Source organism: Stenella coeruleoalba (assembly GCF_951394435.1).
Source record: "Stenella coeruleoalba genome assembly, chromosome: 2".
Taxonomy (NCBI): Eukaryota; Metazoa; Chordata; class Mammalia; order Artiodactyla; family Delphinidae; genus Stenella; species Stenella coeruleoalba.
Window position 1 is genome coordinate 148,311,131 of NC_137147.1, and position 18,024 is coordinate 148,329,154.

Consider the following 18,024-nt stretch of genomic DNA (forward strand, 5'->3'; position numbering starts at 1 on the left):
ATTGTAAATCTTAGTATTTTAGACATGATGGGAAACAGTGTTCACTTTAATATCTGTAATTTCTAGACACACACACACAATACCTAAAAGGGCGGTCAGGTGCTTTTGTAGTCAAGATTAGTATGCAGGACACAGTACAACCTTGACCCAGCTGTCCTTCTTCCCCCATATCCTTCAGTTTCGCGGGTCTTTCCAAGGGAAATAAAAGTGAATCACGCAAGATCCTCTTAAATTGATTTCATCAGAGGCAGGTATGTCTTCAGGACTTTTGTTTCCAGGGGCCCTGCTCTGGTGAAGAGCATATGAATTATGAGCTGTATAGAGCTGAGGCTATGCCAGTGTCGGGTGAGGTTGTTGAACGTGTATAGTGTGCTCCTCCTCTCTGAATTACTTGACACACAGATCCAAGGGATTTACATCCAAGGGATGTATCTAATATTTCCTTCACATGCTCTGTGATGGAGTTTGCTGGTCAAAACATCATTAATTTGTTTATTGGTCCATTTGAGATTTGCTATCTAAGTCTTTGAGATATTCCAAGTTTTCCATTAGCTTTTGTGGCAAGCATTAGTAAAGAGGAAAATTGTATTTCAGTAGTAATTTAATCATTAAAACGACCAACTCTTCAGCTTTCATGGTTATCATCAGTAGTTTTAGGAGAATTCTACTATAATTGGTTTGGTTCAGTGAAATAACTGTATGATTCGTATGATGGTAACTTTTAGTTTAAGTAGAATTTTTCTTCTTTTGGTGAGCTGAATGGTCTTAAAAGGTGTGTACTTTGGGACACACAACTGTGATTAATCGGAATTTCACTTTATGGAAATGCTAGTTATATAATAAAGAAGTATCTTTCCAGCATGCTTCAAAAAACTGAACAGAACAAACCAGCAAGGAAATATGGGAAATTTGACTTAATTGTAAAAGGCATTTTAAATTAGAACAACGGATCTAAAATGGCTCTTACATTTGTACTTATTTGCATATATTACCATTCAGTCAGACATAAAATTGGGAAATTTTTGGTTACACTAATATTTGAACATAGTTACATCACATAGTTTTAAAAAGCTGAGTTTATAACAGTGAAATGTGCTCCCCTTTAAATCTTAAATCTATTAAAGCTTTATACAAGTTTCTTTATATAACTTTGGTTTTCAAACAAGGCAACAATTCCAGATAAGGAATAAAATCATTTATTCTTCACACTGGGTCTTCATTAAAGCTCATCTGATCTTTCGCTTCAGTTTTTTAGAGTTTGATTCACATCTCACAAAGGTTTTCTCCTGGGTTGGGTGAAGTTGTAGATCATTCATGTTTTCTGAGCAAAAGGTCATTCTGCATAGAAAACATCAAGCAAACATAGCACTAAGTTTTGGATGGAGCTTATTGAAGTGTTTCATCCTTTGTCAGATACCCAATTTGACATGCTGTTTAGTAACACATGCTATTTAAAAAAAAAATTAGATCCTTATGACTGCAAATATTTTCATAACTTCAGAGAAAAACAAAGCCCAGGTCAGTGAAAGCAATCAGTGTAAGGCTTCCCGGAGCTCTGTGTGGTGTGATTTCAGTTCTGTAAGAACTGAAAGTCCTTGGGGCAGCCCTGCTTTGTTCTCCTTTATACAGCTCATCAAAGGTTTGAGGGTAACAATGGTTTCTTTCACTACATTACCCTGTCTCCAAGGCAAACATTAGCACTTTCTTCAACTGTTCCTCACAGGCAGGCTTCGTGCCCAGCCTTCCTTTTTTGGACACACTCCAGTTTGTCAATGCCCTTCTTAAAGGTCCCTGGGTATGAGGCCACTGTCATCAGCATCTGCCTGGCTCAGCCCTATAAGCCCCACCCTTTCCTCTTATCTGGTCCTCCAGCCACAGAGGATATCACTAAGTGCTTTGGGTCTCTCTTGGAGACCAACGGCTGACAACTTTGACCACTGGTTTGGCCTGAGATGCTATTTTGTGTTACTAACTTCAATTGCATCTATCTGAAAGAAAAAAAAAAAAAAAAAAGCAGTAGTCACAGAGAATTGTAGTTTATAGCTTCTTTTTTTTTTGAATTGCATCTAAGGTCAAGTCTTTACTAAATCAAACTTTTTAAATTAAAAATTATTGTGAGTAATTATGAATGCATTCTTAAAAAATTCAGACAATAAAGAAATATATAAGGTTGAATATTAAAGACCCTCTTCTCCATCACCTTTCACTAATATCACTCCCCTCCCTGCTTTCATGATTTGCTTTCTGTCTTTCTGGACCTCTTTCTATGTATTTACACATATACGGATGTTCATATACAAACATCACATTTGTTGTATTTTTCTGAAAAAATTTCTTGTCATCAAATAATGTACTTGGAGAACTGTTCACATCAGTACATACAAATCTATTTCATTCTCGGCTGGACCTAGAGATTATCATACTAAGTGAAGTAAGTCGGACAGAGAAAGGCAAATATCATATGGTATCACTTATATGTGATCTAAAAAAAAGTGATACGAATAAACTTATTTACAAAACAGAAAGAGACTCACAGACATAGAAAACAAACTTATGGTTACCAAGGGGAGAAGTGGGGGGAGGGATAAATGGGGAATTTGCAGTTAACAGATACATACTACTATCTATAAAGTAGATAAACAGCAAGGACATACTGTATAGCACAGAGAACTATATTCAATACTTTGTAATAACCTACAATGGAAAAGAATCTGAAAAAGAATATACATATATACTGAATCACTTTGCTGTATACCTGAAACACTATAAAGCAACTATATTTCAAAAAAATCTATTTCAGTCTTTTTCACCTGCTGCATAACCTTCCAGTGTATGGATGTATGACAATGCATTTAGCCATTTTCCTGTTAATGGAGATTGGGATTTTTCCCCAATGGTTTAGTATTTACAAATAGTACTGCAATAGACATTTTTGTACATAGATATCCTTTGTGGATATTTTGAGTATTTCTCCGGGATAGGCACCTAGCATAAAATTCTGGGTCAAGATTATGCATATGTCAAATTTTGATAATATAAATTCTATGAGACCAAGGGCTTTGTCCACTCTGTTCACTGCTGTATACACAGCAGTGTCTAGCATAAGATATGTGCTCACTAAATGTTAGTTGTTGAGTGAAATTCCCCTACAGAAGCTCTGTAATTTGTACTCCCACGAATAATGTATGAAAATGCCCATCTCTCCACACCTGTACCAGCTCTAGATGTTATCTGTCTTTGAATTCCTGCCAAACTAGTGGGTGACCAGTGATAATTTCATTGATTTTTGTTTTGCATTTATATGATTACTGTGGCAATCAAACATCCCATTTTGTTTAGCCAATCACTTTTCACTTCTTGCTACAGGACGAATATTCTCTGCTCTGCTCTTCACCCCACAACAGTCCCTCTCATCCCTGACTTTGTGCTTTGGGGGAAGAAAATCACCTCTCATTGAATTCCTTCCGTGGAGGCACAGAGCAAGTTATTTAACCTTTTTTTTTTTCTTGTAGTTAGCAAAGAGATTGAGAATGAGGTTTAATATCTGCATCCCAGCTCTGGGATTTCAGATGGTAGAAGGTACTCAAAAATTGGTAGTTATTAGTCTCATGAGATACATATTATAATTCCTATTTGTTACTAGAGAACTGAGTCTCAGAGAGGTGCAGCTATTGTCTGAGCCTCCATAGGTGGAAGCAGTGAAATCAAAATTCGACTTTGGGACTAGCTGATGCAGAAGTCATTGGATTCTGCCTATATATGGTTTGTTCACTGCCTGTCTCTCCGGGAATGCCTCTTGGCCTCTCCAAAGCCTGTTGCAGCACTGACCGAACAGCACCAACCTGAACTGATGTCTTTCTTCTTAGACTTCCTATAGACCATGCAGTACTAGACTCTTACTGTTCAAAGTGCAATCCATGGACCAGCAGCATCAGAAGCACCTGGGAGCTTGTTAGAAATGTAGAATCCCAGGCTCCATCTCTACCTACCAAAGCAGAACCTACATTTTAACATGATTCCCAGATGATTTGTGTGCATATTAAAGTTTGAGAAGCCCTGGGATGGAGCATATCATTAGTAAAATTAATGCATCTTGTTTTCCTAATTAGGTCCTTGAGTTTCTTTCTGCCAAAAGCTACAACTCAGATTTTTTTGGTACACCGCCCCCGCCGATGGTGTTGGGTACTGCAAAGACCCATAGGGCTCACTGAGTTAAAAACTTAAAAAACTATAGGTCCCAGACTCCCTCCCCCTTTTTCATGATGTCCCTCCTGCAGCCGTGAGGAAAGGTGTGATGTACATATATATTAACTTCCAGCTCTGCAACTCTGCTAGATTAGACCAGAGAAGGTCAGATTAATGGGACCAAGACTAATGGGGGGGGAGGAGCTGTTGGAAGCTGTGCTCTGGCAACAAACGGGTAATGAGTCAAACAAACCAAGTCAGATCTGGGTTCAGACAGTTATGAGCAATGTCCCTAAGCTGTGTAACTCCTTGAGCCTCAGATTCCTAATCTGCACAGCAATACTACCCATTTCAGAAGGTCACTGGGACGCTTCCATGAGATGAATGCTCTAGAGCACCTCATTCAAGCCCATGGTGCAGCAGGAGCTCTGTAAGCAGCACTCCTGTCCCTCTCCTCTTTCCTTCCTCAGAGCCATGTGGTAAGCACCAGGGGAGAAGGTAGTGCTGTGTTTTATACTACCTTTCAGGTCAAGTCACCTAGAATTGCCATGGCAAGCAACCACTAAGACTGAGGAATTACTCTCCAGCTGAGAGAATCTGGGGACGGGTGGTGCTCAGTTGAGCTCTTCTAAAGGGCCAAAAAGTCATGCAAGAATAGCTAAGTGTATAAGAGGAGAGAAGCAGTTTAATTTTCTCAAATTGATCATGCGGAGAAATCTGTTGGCAGACTGCAGAGTATGCTCTTAGTAATTGCCAGGATTTTGTATCCCAGGGAGATGAAAACTCAGAGTGTGGTTGTGTAAGGGACTCGGGGCATAAATCAGCCACAGGCCGCTCCTAGCAGTGAGACCTGAGGGGTGAGGGAAGAGAGTAGTTCAGAGGTGAGAGGCATGCTGTTCTCCAACTCTGCTGACAGCAAGCCAAAGAGAGCAATAGGCTGGCCAACAAAGGGCAGTCGGAGAGGAGAGACAAGTTTCCTAAATACAGTGGGGAGGAGATAGGAAAAGGTCTGGGGAAGGACAGGATTCTCCTTTCATGGGGAACTGCAGAACCAAAGAAAAGCACGTTTGCCATAGTAAAACACATTGGGCATTCTTTTGCTCTGCTGAGAGGCCTGAAGGAGCCGCTGGACACCCTTTCTTTCCTTCACTCCCTGCCCCCAACCCAGCCCCTCCTGTCCCTAGAGACTTTGGGCTGAGGGAGACGTTCAGTCACACAGAGCTGCACCTCCTGACGGTAATCCAGTGGTCCACATCAGAATTTCTTAGGGCTCCAAATGTGTGGTCCTTCACAGACCACAGCCAATCAGAAGCTCTTCAGGTGGCTATTCAGGTGGAATTCTGCATAGTCAATAAGTTCCCTAGTGATCCCTTGGCGTTCTTAGATGTGAAAGGTGCCACCACAGTGTGAGATTTTGAGATTGTGATTTGTTAAAAGCGTTTCTCTGGGTAAACAACAAAGAAGAAATGTCACGTCTAGGTCCTTGCTATTCAAAGTGTGGTCCTTGGACCCGCAGCATTGACATCACCTGGTGAAATTTGAAAAGCACCGGGCTAGTGAGTTGTCCTCAAACTCTGGAGGCAGGTGGCTGTTAACTGTGGGCAGAGGGAAGAGTCTAGACTAGAAATCAGAAGACCTAGGTGCAGATCCTGGTCCTTCCACCTATGGCTTTGTGAACTCAGGATGGTCATTTCATCTTTCTGAGCATCTACATGGCATCGTTAGGAGATAATAATGCCCACTTCATAAGATAAATGCAAATAGTAAACTGTAAAATGCTGACATAGGTAGATGCTTAACAGATGTTAGGAGGAGGTTGAAACAGCACTCACCTTTGCTGTGTTTCTCCCGCTTTGACTCTGATGCGCTTCAGAACAAGGCCCGAGTGAAGGGACTCTCTTCCCCAGGGGATGATGGTTTGGACCGTGTTCCAGACGTTGGACCACACCAGACTGTTTTCCCACTTGAACTTGATCATGATCAGCTCACCAATATCCAAATCCAATGTGATAAGAAAGGAATAGGTTTTATTACTAGTAATTCCTTTGTTCCTTGAAGATGCAAAGGAAACCAGACACAGTCAGTTGATTTTTAACAGCAAAGTGATGCTTAGGCACATTCAGGATATGTTAGGTTTGCCTGAATGATTTGGGATGGTCTTTTCTGCTGCATTTCCCAAACTGGTATTGGACAGACTATTAATAGAGACAGGAATAGGTGTGCCAGGATAGAAAGGGTTTTCCTAGACCAATAACATTGGGAAAACCATCTTATTTTCTGTGTTAGCATATTAAAAACGCCCTAAGAGTTCTACGGTAATGAGTCTAGTTAGCTTTGTTTAGCTCAGGCTTCCTAGTTTCCAGATTAACAAGTCGGGAAAACTGCCCTGATGAGGGCAGGGGCTTTGGCAGTGGTCTCTGGGCCATACTGCTCTCTGTAGGTTTGATCAACATATTAGAGCCACACGACAGTCTTCTCTCCAGATCGATGCTTTTGTCCTCCCCACATAAATAGAAACTTCTGTTAAAACAACAAGTATAGCGGTAATAGAAAACCACATATAAAAAGGATGCACCAGTTTGGAGCAAGATTTAAATGCAGATCCTTAGGTATCATTATCAGCTTTCCTCACTAATCTCCAAGACATTAAAATGTCCCAACATCGACAGAACTGCCAGATGCCCTTTCCACTACTTAGAACAATCTCCCGGGGAGAGATTTGGGACAGCGCAGAGTTAACACTGGATTTAGGGTGAGACAGGTGGCTGGAGGATTCCCTTGCTTGGCTCATCGTAGCTCCTCCTGTAGTATGTTGTAAAGCATCGTTTAGGAATCCACCCACCCCACTAGGCTGGGAGCATCCTAAGTTTAGTGTCATCTCTACCTCTAGTGCTGAGCACCAACACATCCTTGCTGAGCGACTGAATCAGTGTGATGATCAGAGGTTCAAAGCTGCGGGCAATTCTCAGAAAGCTGAGGACTGTCCCTGGAGTGGGTGAAAGCTAGTGTCACTTCCCAAGGAGAGCCCAGGCTGAGGGTCAAGATGCTGAGAAAAAGCAGGCAGCAGGCCTTTTCTGGCCAGTGAAGGTGCGGAGCCTCTGCAGGAGACGTTGAGGCCACTGCCCATGTTGTGAGCAGGTGTGCAGCCGGGCAAAGGACAGATGGGGAGGGCTGGCAGTGCAGGCTGACTGAATGGAAAATTTGTGCCACGTTGAATGATACCAGTGTTATTTCTGGGTTATGTTTTTCAGAACTCACTGGAAAGGCGCTCAGGGCCTTCCTGGGGACACCTGCTCCAGCCATCACCACTCCTCTCTGCTGGGATCTACTTCCTGTACTGCAGACATGGACGGCCACCTCTGGCCTCCCTCTCCATTCCAGTCCCTGTCGCACTGGGCCCATCACAAACACAGGTAGCAGCAGCATAAAGTAATCGTTGGGACTGGGTGAGGCTGCGGAGGGATGACGAGGTGCTGAGTGTGAGTGGATGTCCCATCTGACAGGGTGTTTGGGGCAGTCATAATGCGCTGAGAAAAGTAAGTTGTGTCTGGCCTGACCCTTGAAAAGCAGGGTCCATCCAGACCCTGGGAGAAAATTAAGCCTCTCATCACCACGGACGGGGCTGTACCTCATACTCACAGAGTGATGGGGATTTTCTGCATTTCCTCTTTTGTTCCGAGGAGTGACATGGCGAAAGTTGGTTCTGCTGGTTTCTCAATTTCGTTGCTGAACTGAATCTTCAACTGGTAATGATAAACTAGAGGGGAATAGGGTGGAGAGCGAGAGAGAAAGATCATTTAAGCAGAAAATTTTAAAATAAAAAATGTTGTATTTTTAAAATTTAAAAAGCAGAGGGAGAAGTATGGATGAATAGATAGATACCCCCCTTTTTTTTTTCTGGGTGGTAGAATTATGAATGCTTTTTATTTTCCTCTTTTTCCTTCTCTGAATTTCCTAAATGTCTAAGAGGACTTCTGTTTGTATTGGGTTGGCCAAAAAGTTCGTTCTGGTAGTGAATACGTTGTTCAATAAAGTTCTTGGTGAAAATGAAAAAAGTGTCTTTTATTTTTACTTAAAACTGAATGAACTTTTTGGCCAACCCAATAATATAATAAATATTATCCAACAAAAGAAGGCAGAATAGGAGTACAATATATTTGGCATTCTCGTCGATTTCCAGATGAATTCTGTTGGACTATTCCATGTATTTGGCAAGGGTCCCCTTTCACAAATCAAAGGATATATTGCCTTTTAGGCAGCTGACAAAAGCAAGAGAACACACTGTCATTTTTACTTTTGCCTCTGTTTGATGGTGTCAGTTTTGGCGTGAGACAGAGCTCCAGCTAAGAAATATGCCCTAATGACCACACCTTTGTGTTCTGGGGCAGTTCCTGGGAACTAGCTCTGTGGGGTTCAACAAGCACATTTTCCAATGGAAATAAGACAACTAGTTCTAGTTCCTGGGCCTAAAATTCTTCTATCTTATCAAGTGTCCAGAATGTCCTTCTACTGGGTTGTTTGGAAGAGGGAAATTTCTTCTTCTTTACCCAAATACAGTCTATATTTAATTAATAAAAGCAAACTGCTTTCTATAGGACAGGTGTTGTTAAACAATTTACATTGCATCGTCTCATTTACTTATCATAACTACCCTATGAGGAGGGTATTCTTATTATCAGCCCCATTTTAGAAAGAAGAAAACCGGGGCCAGAGAGGTGGAGTGACCTGCTCAGGGTCACACAGCAGCCTGTGCTCTTGGCCTGGACCCATCGCCTTGATTAGCTTGCATTGTTACACCAACCAGCTGTGGAGCTGTTTTCAAAATTACCCCACCTCATTCCCACATGACTGATGGCTGCCTAGACTTCTTTTCCCTGCTGTCTCCATTTTCTCTAAGTACTTGTAGCACTTGAGCTCCAAGACTGCAAACAGGTTTAATATGGCATGTCAACTGGATTGGTAGGACTGCCTGGGGCCCCATGTCGAGATGGGCTCTGAGACCATGTCTAGGCTTTTGGGAGGATTGGTGTCTGCCTTGGGGGAAGGATAGGGGATATACGACATACTTGTTGTGTATTTGCTTTTCCTGTTCTAGATAATGATTAACCCACTAATCCTGATACAGTGCGTGCACATAGTAGGTGCTTAATAAACATTTGTGGGGTGAAGAACTGACATTTTGCTTGGGAGTATCAGAATGTGCATGAACATTTAGCAAGATGGAAATCACCTCTGAGAATTCAAGATCTGAGTTTCAAGCTTTGTTGTAGAATTCCTCCTGGAAAGGATAGATTATGGAACTAGCCACTTGATTATCCATCCCATGCACCCAACCTGTGGAAATTCACCATCCTCATGAATCAGTCTACTTACTCCCAAATCACGCATTTCCGCTGGAGGTTGGTAGGTACACACAAACCTGGTAGCAGCTGTGGCTAACGGTGTGTTGCCAACACCTCAGCTGCAGGTCCTGGTGTGCCTGTAATTGCTGGGTTTCTGGGTTATTTACACAACCCTACCCTTTGGCATAAACCAATCTTCCCATTTGGGTTTTGCAGTGGATTGCCTGCAGTGGATTGCCTCCAGTGCCCTGAATAATAGGTGCTCGAATTCTCCAGGCTTTGGGTGAGAAATAAGAGAAGGGCTATGGGCCCAAGTCCCAGGAAGGGTCCCTAAACCCTTGGGTGGCAGCGGTGGAGGCAGGGACTCTGGCCTATCATCCCAGAAGCCTCTGGAGAGGTCTTATACTATTTGGGGTCTGTCTAGGGAACTCTGTAACAGGTGAACAGTGTTACAAGTTGAACTGAGGCAAAAAGGAAAGATACAGGCTGTAGGCACTGGGGATGGGGTGGGGGCAGGATGTGGACAGGATGACGTGAGAGAACTGGCCTTGGGTTAACCCCCAAACGAGCAGGCAGGGCATCTCCCAGAGTATGCAAGGAACACTCATAGCAACCAGTTTAATATGTAGTAACTGGAAATCTACTGATACCCAGCCCAGTGCCGAAAGCCGTTGGGGATAGATGAGTAAAAGAATGTAATTAGCAGTATGCATGGTAATAACATAGGCTAACATTTATTTTGTTTACCTGTGCCAGGCACTTTGTATTTATTATCTCATTTAATCCTCACAACAGCTGGTACTATTATTTCATTTTAGAGAAGAGGAAACTGAAGCACAGAAAGGTTGAGCAACTTTTCCAGTATCACACAGCTAGTAAGTAGCATAACTGGGACATAAGTCCAGGCCACCTGGCTCCAGAACTTGAAGTTTTAAATGTTTATAGCCAGGACCAATAGCTTTATATACCCTAAGGAAAAAGTCGAAGTGCGGAAAGAGATTAAAGTTCAAAAATGTCATAACAGAATTATTTAATTAAAAATAAATAAAAAACACCCTAAATATTCACCAATAGAGGAATGACTATGGACTAATAATGACAATTATGATAATTACCATTTAGCTCTCTATTATGTCCCAGATACGGAACTACTGTTTCTCAAAATTATCTTATTTCTTTTACTACAACTTTGTAAGATGCCTATTTTAACCTCCCTTTGCGTCATTTTACAAATGAAGAAGCTGCGGCTCAGGAAATTTAAGTAACTTGTCCATTGTCATGCAGCTAAGAACTGGTGAAGCTGCAATTAGATGTTAGTCTGCTGACTCTGAGTTCATGTTCCCAACCATGTGATTTACTCTTATGAAGTGATTAAAAGATATTTTTGGAATGGTTTCAATGCTTATGAAAAAGTGGAAAAAAAACCCAAACAACCATCAGGATACAAATTGTACATCTAACATGAGAATAATTCTAATAAAACAGAATGCAGAGTAGGAGGGAGATTCACAAAAGTATTAAGTGACTGTCTCTGGAGAGGGGAGAGAGGTAATTTTTATTCTCTTCTTTATGCTTTTCTGCAAGTTCCACATTTTCTACAATAAGCATGTATTCTAATTAGACTCTTATTGGAAAAAGAAAAGTTTTTAAGTATTAAGAAAGAAAACAGCACTAGAAGCTGTGGTCCTGGCCTTAGAGGAGCTTGCAGCTGGGAAGCAGAGCTGTGACCCTTGTCACCTTCTGCCTAGTCTCACGGGCATCCATGTCCATGGATCTTCTCTCCCTGAGGGCAGCCTTGGGGTCATATTAACGCTTGTATCTCCACAAGTCACGGCACACATCAGGCATCTAAGGAGTGCTTCTGAGGCTTTTTGTGTGAAAACAAGGCAGGACACAGTTGCCTTAAAGAGCCTAATTGTGAATAGGAATAATAAAAAAATTGCTTTCATTTGTTGAGATACTACTACGCATCAGGCTACATACTAAGTGCTTTACAGACATTACTTTTGTCCTCGTAACAAGACAAAATAAAGATAACGTGTGGTGAGACTCCATTTTCTACACCTACCCCTACTATCCCCATCCAGCTCTGAACCCCAGGAAGTGACCCCACGGCCTCATCTCCTGGCTGCCTTGCAGGATGGTTTCTGGTTGCGACTGACCCACTGGGGAGGCACCCGCAGGAGATCAGGGCACAGAAGAGAGAGGTCAAGGTATTTTTTTCTCTGCTCCCTCCTGCTTTGAAGACTGACTGCAGAGGAACTGTGCTCCATGATGAGCTGCTATGAGCAGCCTCTGCTCCACAGCTCCCGTTGTCTTGGGCTGTTCCTTCTCCTTACTTCTCCCAGAGGCTGGTGGTTAGATCTGGGGTGCATCAACAGCCCATGTTGCTTTCCTTAATATCACCCACCCTCTCTAAGGAGTCCTGCCTGTTCTCTTTAGTTGATCCAGGTGAGTGGAGTCCTGTTTTCTGCTGAGACCTAGACAGATAGGGTGTCAGTGATCCTGGTAAATTACAGATAAGGAAGCAGAGATTTGGAGAGGGGTGCAAGGTGACCCAGATAGTTAGAAGTGGAGAAGACTTTTTTTTTTTAACATCTTCATTGGAGTATGACTGCTTTACAATGGTGTGTTAGTTTCTGCTGTATAACAAAGTGAATCAGCTCTACATATACATATATCCCCATATCTCCTCCCTCTTGCGTCTCCCTCCCACCCTCCCTATCCCACCCCTCTAGGTGGTCACAAAGCACCGAGCTGATCTCCCCGTGCTATGCGGCTGCTTCCCACTAGCTATCTCTTTTACATTTAGTGTGTATATATATCAGTGCTACTCTCTCACTTTGGTGGAGCAGACTTTGAACACACGTGTCTGGTCTGATTCCAAAAGACCCTTCCCACTGTGTCCTGGGGTTCCAGTTCTAGCAAGCTGAAACTGCCTTTGAAAGCAAAGAGCAAACAGCCCCTGAAGAAAAGCCGCAGTCTAAACCTGCCTCCGATAAAGCCACCAAGACAGAGTGCCTGCCAGCTCTGACCCACTGACACCCATCCTGGGCTATCACTGCTGCAGATTCCTGCCTGCTGCCTGTCTGCTGAATGTCCAGCCTCCCAGCTGGGATAAATGTTTCACGTCCCTGCACTGGAGATGGGTTTTTGTCTTCCTTTGCTCTTAAACTACGAGTAGGAAGAGACAGATTTCCACATCTGAGATGCCATGGTTCTACAATTCTGGGGGAAGGGGTTGGCTTTGATGATTGTGAAGGTCCCTTTAGCGCTCACATCCTATGGATGAGAATTACCTGTGTCCTGCAGTGTCTCCCTGGGGTGGGACCTGTGCAGGAGGTCAGAACCTCCAAAGGTCTGTAAGCCGTGAGGGGCCTGAGTGAGGCGGGCTGTGGAGGGCACAGCTGTGCAGGAATGCGGGCACCTGTGTCTGCAGAAGTGTGATGGTCAAACCCATCACACATTGATAGCACAAGGAATCCCTTTTAACCTGCACTAGGAAAGCCACTTTTGGGGAGAAATCTTGAAATTAATTTTTTAAAATACATAAGAGACTTTCATGTTCAGATCTAATTATTTGTTCTTATTTTGGATTTTGTAAGTGTTTTTCCTTAAAGAAAGAAAAAAGACAATTTGCTTCTTATTCCTCCCCCCACCCCCCAGGACAATGATGCTGTTACAAAGATGAAGGAAAAAAGGGTGAATAATTTTTCTCACTTTACCTTATGGCATGTTTAATAAGGATTTTAAAAAATGATTTAGGGAAATGCTTTTGATCCTGTGACTGCAAGGAGGCCAGCACAACGTGCTCCTCAGTTCAGGCAGGAGAAATTATTTCAGGTCTTAAAGATGAAAAGCATGAAATAGTCTATTAACCCTGAATGAGATCAGGCAAAATCAAACCTGGAGCAGAGACGTGAGGCCTCTGGAGATTCTCCTCACCAGAGAGTCTGCCTGGGGTTCAGATACCCCAAAAACCCTGGATCCTAATCTTGTGTGGACCCCACTGGTGCCACTTAAAAAAAAAAAAAGTTTCTTTTTACAAGGTAGCCACTGTGAACACCAGGTTTTGGAATTTATAAAAAGGGAATATTCTTTTCCTTTTTTTTTTGTCTCATGGAAAAAATGATGCTGAATCATTAGGTACCGGCCCTGGGAGACATTATGACTCTTTACAAACATCAGAGAGGTCTTTTTTGTTTTGAATGTATAGATTTTTTCTCATGGAGATGGTAAGAATGAGATCTCGTGTTTTCTTGCAGCACCAAGGTCTTCTTCCTAGATCTCAGATGCCTCTGAGGGAGGCTGAACATCATGGAACTGAGAGGCCCAATGATGGTCTTATGCAGGGGGTTAATGTACGAGCAGCCAGCACTAGCAGGGGCTGGTTGAATGAACTCAGAACAGGCTCAAGGGAAGTCGAGAAGGGGTTTTATAAGCCTGTGTGTGTGTGCGTGTATGTACTTAGGTTGGGGACTAAATTTGGGCTCCACAGTACTGCCCCATTTACGTGATGCTGATGTCACAAGATTGGATGCTTGCCCCTTCTGTGGGGAGTTTCCTCCTCTGCTGGGGGTGGAGATGGGGGAGCGTGTGTGTACGTGTGGGAAGCCAGGGAGTATTGTGTTTTGTGTGTGTGTATGGGATGGAAATAAGCACCCCTGACTGAGAGATAGGAGCCTCCTGGTACCATCAAGAGGTCTTGAGCACTCATCAGCTTTCTGAAGCTCAGTTTCCTCCTCTGTAAAACAGGTATTAAAAGCCTTCTCACAGGGTTGTTGTGAGGATGTGATGAGATGGTATGTAAAAGTGCCTGGCTTCTAGAAGGTGTCGACCATCCTATATGCAGGACTGACCAGCAGAGTGGGCAGAGTGAGTCCACCCCCAGGTGCCAGGGTTAGTGGTTCTCCCTCATGCTGGTCCCTACACAGTCACTTCGTGGCTGAAGAAACTGAGGCCCCCATCGGTTTTGCCCCAGGGCCAAGGTCATATAGGTGGTTGGCAGCAAAGCCAAATTCTGGACACTCCTTATCCCACTCCCAAGCCTCTGCTCTCTCTACTATACCCATTGCTTCTCTGGAATTCTCCCTGGAAATCAGTGAAAACCTTCCAAAGAAGTAGCTGAGAAAAGCCAAAGACAAACTCCCCAAGTCACAGTCTGGCTGGTTATCTCACCGACCAGAAGAGTGCTCTCATCAGCTGGAGCGAGTTCCCACCGGCTGGATGGGGCCCAGAGTGCAGGGAGAGAGTGCAGGCAGCGGCGATGGGGAAGAGAGGAGAGACTCAGACAGAGGAGCCCAAGAGGAGGGATGACTCAGGAGTGAGCTGCCACTGAACTGGCCTCCGTCCTACACTTAGGAGGCCATGGAATCGGGGAGACCTGGGGTCAAGCACTACGTTTGCTCCTCACTAACTGTGTGACTTTGGGAAGGGGATTTAGCCTCTCTGCATCTCGATTTATTTATTTGGAAAAATAGGCATAATCAATCCACCCCCCACCCCTTCCATCTTTGTCTCTCTCTCTGTCTGTAGGTTGTTGTGAGGATTAAATGATACATGAGATAATTGTTGCAACACATCCAAGGTGGTGTCTGGACCGAGTAAGCCCCCCTGAGCGCTGCTTCCTTCTCTTCCACACAGTTACCTCCTCTAACTGCTATGAGGATTAAATTAGATAAGATGCTTGCTAAGCAGGACTTCATATAGGTTTGTTTCCCACCCCCTTCTCTTAAAAAAAAAAAAAAGGTCTCCCAAACTAGCAAAAGTTCTTTCTGAGAGAGAGAGAATGGAAGTAGGCGATAAATGGCCTCATTTCACTCAGCGGCTGTTTCCCAGTTCTCTTCTGCTACCGCTGTCCTCTTCAGCGTTTACCCGAGTGCTGGCGTACGGTTGTAGAAAACAGATCCTTTGATGGTTTTGTCAAAATATCTTGGGAGCCAGAGGAATGAGGGCCAAGTTAGTCATCCTTTGTGCAACTACAGTCGGGAGGGGATGTTTATCTTGCCCAGCCAGACCCTGCACTAAAATATATAGTACAATTAGATGTCCTTGAAAAATACGGATTGCGGGTTCTCTGTAACCAGGGCTGGGCAAGTCTGTTCCTTTACGAATCTATAAGTATTCATCAAATGCTGGAGTTGGCCACTGAAATAGACTCTGGGGGCCCCAGTCACAGATGATCGTGGCCATGATGGGTGAAGAAGGGTGCAGTTATGGTGGCCTAGATTAAAGACTTGATGCCAGCGCCATCAATAGAACTTTCTGGAAGGAAATGGTCTATTTCTGAACTCTCTGATATGGCAGCCACATATTGGAGCGTTTGACATGTGGCTAGTATGACGGGCGATTCAAATTTGTGATTTTATTTTAAGTAATTTAAACAGCCACATAAGGTGAGCAGCGACCACATAGGTCGCTGTAGCATTATACAGCCCGCAGCGTCCCATGAGTAGCTGCTTTCACACAGGTGGGGGTCTCATCTGGGCATGATTTCCAGCTGTACCCACGGTGGCTTGATGTGACCGCAGGGATGTGACTCCCCACCAGTGAGTCAAATTAGGCTGAGCAGATTAGGACTTTGCTCACTGGAAGGGCTGAGGTGGATCTGGGGAGAATCTGGAGGGCCCAGAGAAGAGGAGGGTGCAGTGCAGGCTGCAGCTGTTCACTGGAATCTCTCTGGGGCTGGAGGTTTGGGTTCGGACCAGTTTCAGGCAGTCTTGTCTCATAGTCCCACCTCCATATCACTGGCCCCAGAGATCTTATCTTCATTGGATATCCCTGGAGCAAGAGGAGATGCTGGTGATAAAGAGACCCAAGTGGTGGTGTTAGGGGAACTACGGACCGAAACTGCCCACCCTGGCCAGACCCTAGAGTAACCATTTGCATGAGTTATCTTACAACGTGAGGCCCTCGTAAGGAACGTGGAGCTAACAAGCCACCACCACCTGAAAGAATTTAGGAAAGGTCAGAAGGAGAGAGGAGACACCAGTCCATGTGTCCTACCAACCTCCCGGAATCCTTCTCGCTGGAATCCATCTTGGCTGAGCAATGCGTGCGCCGCCAGGAAAGACCCTGAGTCCGAATGATTGGCCAGAGACAACCCGGAAACTAACCCCGTCACCATACAAACCCAAGGCTGCGAGCCCCGTGGCAGGGCAGTTCTCCTGGGTTCCCTTACGCTGCTGCTCTCCGCCCGGGCGCCCCTTCCCAATAAAGTCTCTTGCTTTGTCAGCACGTTATGTCTCTTCGGACAGTTCATTTCCGAGGGTTAGGCAAGAGCCCACTCTTGGGCTCTGGAAGGGATCCCCCTTCCTGCAACGTTGTCTCCAAGGGACTCATCATCTGTCTTCCTGGGACAGCATTTAGCATGTGGGAGGGGGTTGGTCTCCCCTGGGCCCCCTGAGGGAGGGCCTCTGCCTACCCTGGCTCTATTTATGCTTGAAGAAGAAATGATGGCCTGTAGTGATGCCCTCATGTGATTTCTTGATCCTCCTTCATGGGAAAGGGGTCCCTGTGAGTTCACACCAGCACCGTGTGGTGATTGGGCATCTGGGGTCCTGGGCAAAGGGAAGAACTCAGCCTGGCTTGTGCCTACTGCTCTTCCCTCTTCCTTCTCTTGACGCTCTCGCCTCCCTCCCCCATCTCCACGCCCCCCCAGGAGATGACCTCGGGCAGGACCCAGTCCCTCACTTCAGATGCACAGCCCTGCCCTGGAAGGTGAAAAATGACGCGCTTTCTTTCCAGCTGACCGCAAGGAGAAAGCAAGATCCTCCCTCACCTCTCCTCCTTCCCTCACCCCCATAGACAGACCATGGGCAGGTTACCAAGGTAAAAATCACTAGACTAGTTGTTTGGAGGCCTGGGTCTAAATGCTGGCTCTGCCCCCAAGAATTCCTCTTGTGTCCCCGGGCAAATGATTCTCCTGCATCTGGGCCTCTGTTTTCCCATCTGTGAAATGGTGGAGTTGAACAGTTTTTTGAAACACTAACATTCCAGGATTAAAGTAGATCTGGTAAAATGTGATGATCTGAGAGGCTTAATCAGTCCAGGCAGCTTTGCCATTTAAAAGAGGAGCTGGTTAACCCAAATGAGTGTCTAATTGGCAGCCCGCGGCGGGGGAGCTCCCTGAAGCAGGAGGCCTTCCAAATCCCCTCACCTGCTCTGGGTGCCACGGGTTCCGCCGCCACCCCTCAAGGACAGACAGCTGAGGGGCCCCTCTGCCCCTCAGGGAAGAAAGATCCTGCCCTCGCTCCAAGTGCTCTCAGAAGCTATCAGACGCTCCATCTGATTTCTGTCATTCCTGGAACTCAGGGAAGGGAAATCTGGCTGGAGAGCAAAAGTTCAGATAAACAGAAGAATCCTGTGCCTAAAAAATAAGTCGCCTCGGAGCTTGAACTTGGGAGTGTGGTAATGAACGGAACACCTGGGAGTGTTCAGCCTGGGAGTCAGAGGGACGTGGGTTCCAGGCCTCCTTCCAGGCTAACCCTGCCAACCT

General features: G+C 44.7%; 1 protein-coding gene across 1 annotated transcript in view; it reads right to left on the reverse strand.

The window, feature by feature from the left end:
• Positions 1 to 613: 613 nt before the first annotated feature.
• LIPC (lipase C, hepatic type) overlaps positions 614 to 18,024 on the reverse strand; it is a 173,793-nt gene continuing 156,382 nt past the window's right edge. Inside the window, exons 9-11 of the mRNA XM_079912117.1 lie at positions 7,825 to 7,942; positions 6,018 to 6,236; positions 614 to 1,338 (exon numbers count right to left, since the gene is read on the reverse strand). Of these exons, the coding sequence (XP_079768243.1) occupies positions 1,227 to 1,338; positions 6,018 to 6,236; positions 7,825 to 7,942 (449 nt within the window). The 3' untranslated portion in view covers positions 614 to 1,226. The remainder of the gene's footprint in view (positions 1,339 to 6,017; positions 6,237 to 7,824; positions 7,943 to 18,024) is intronic.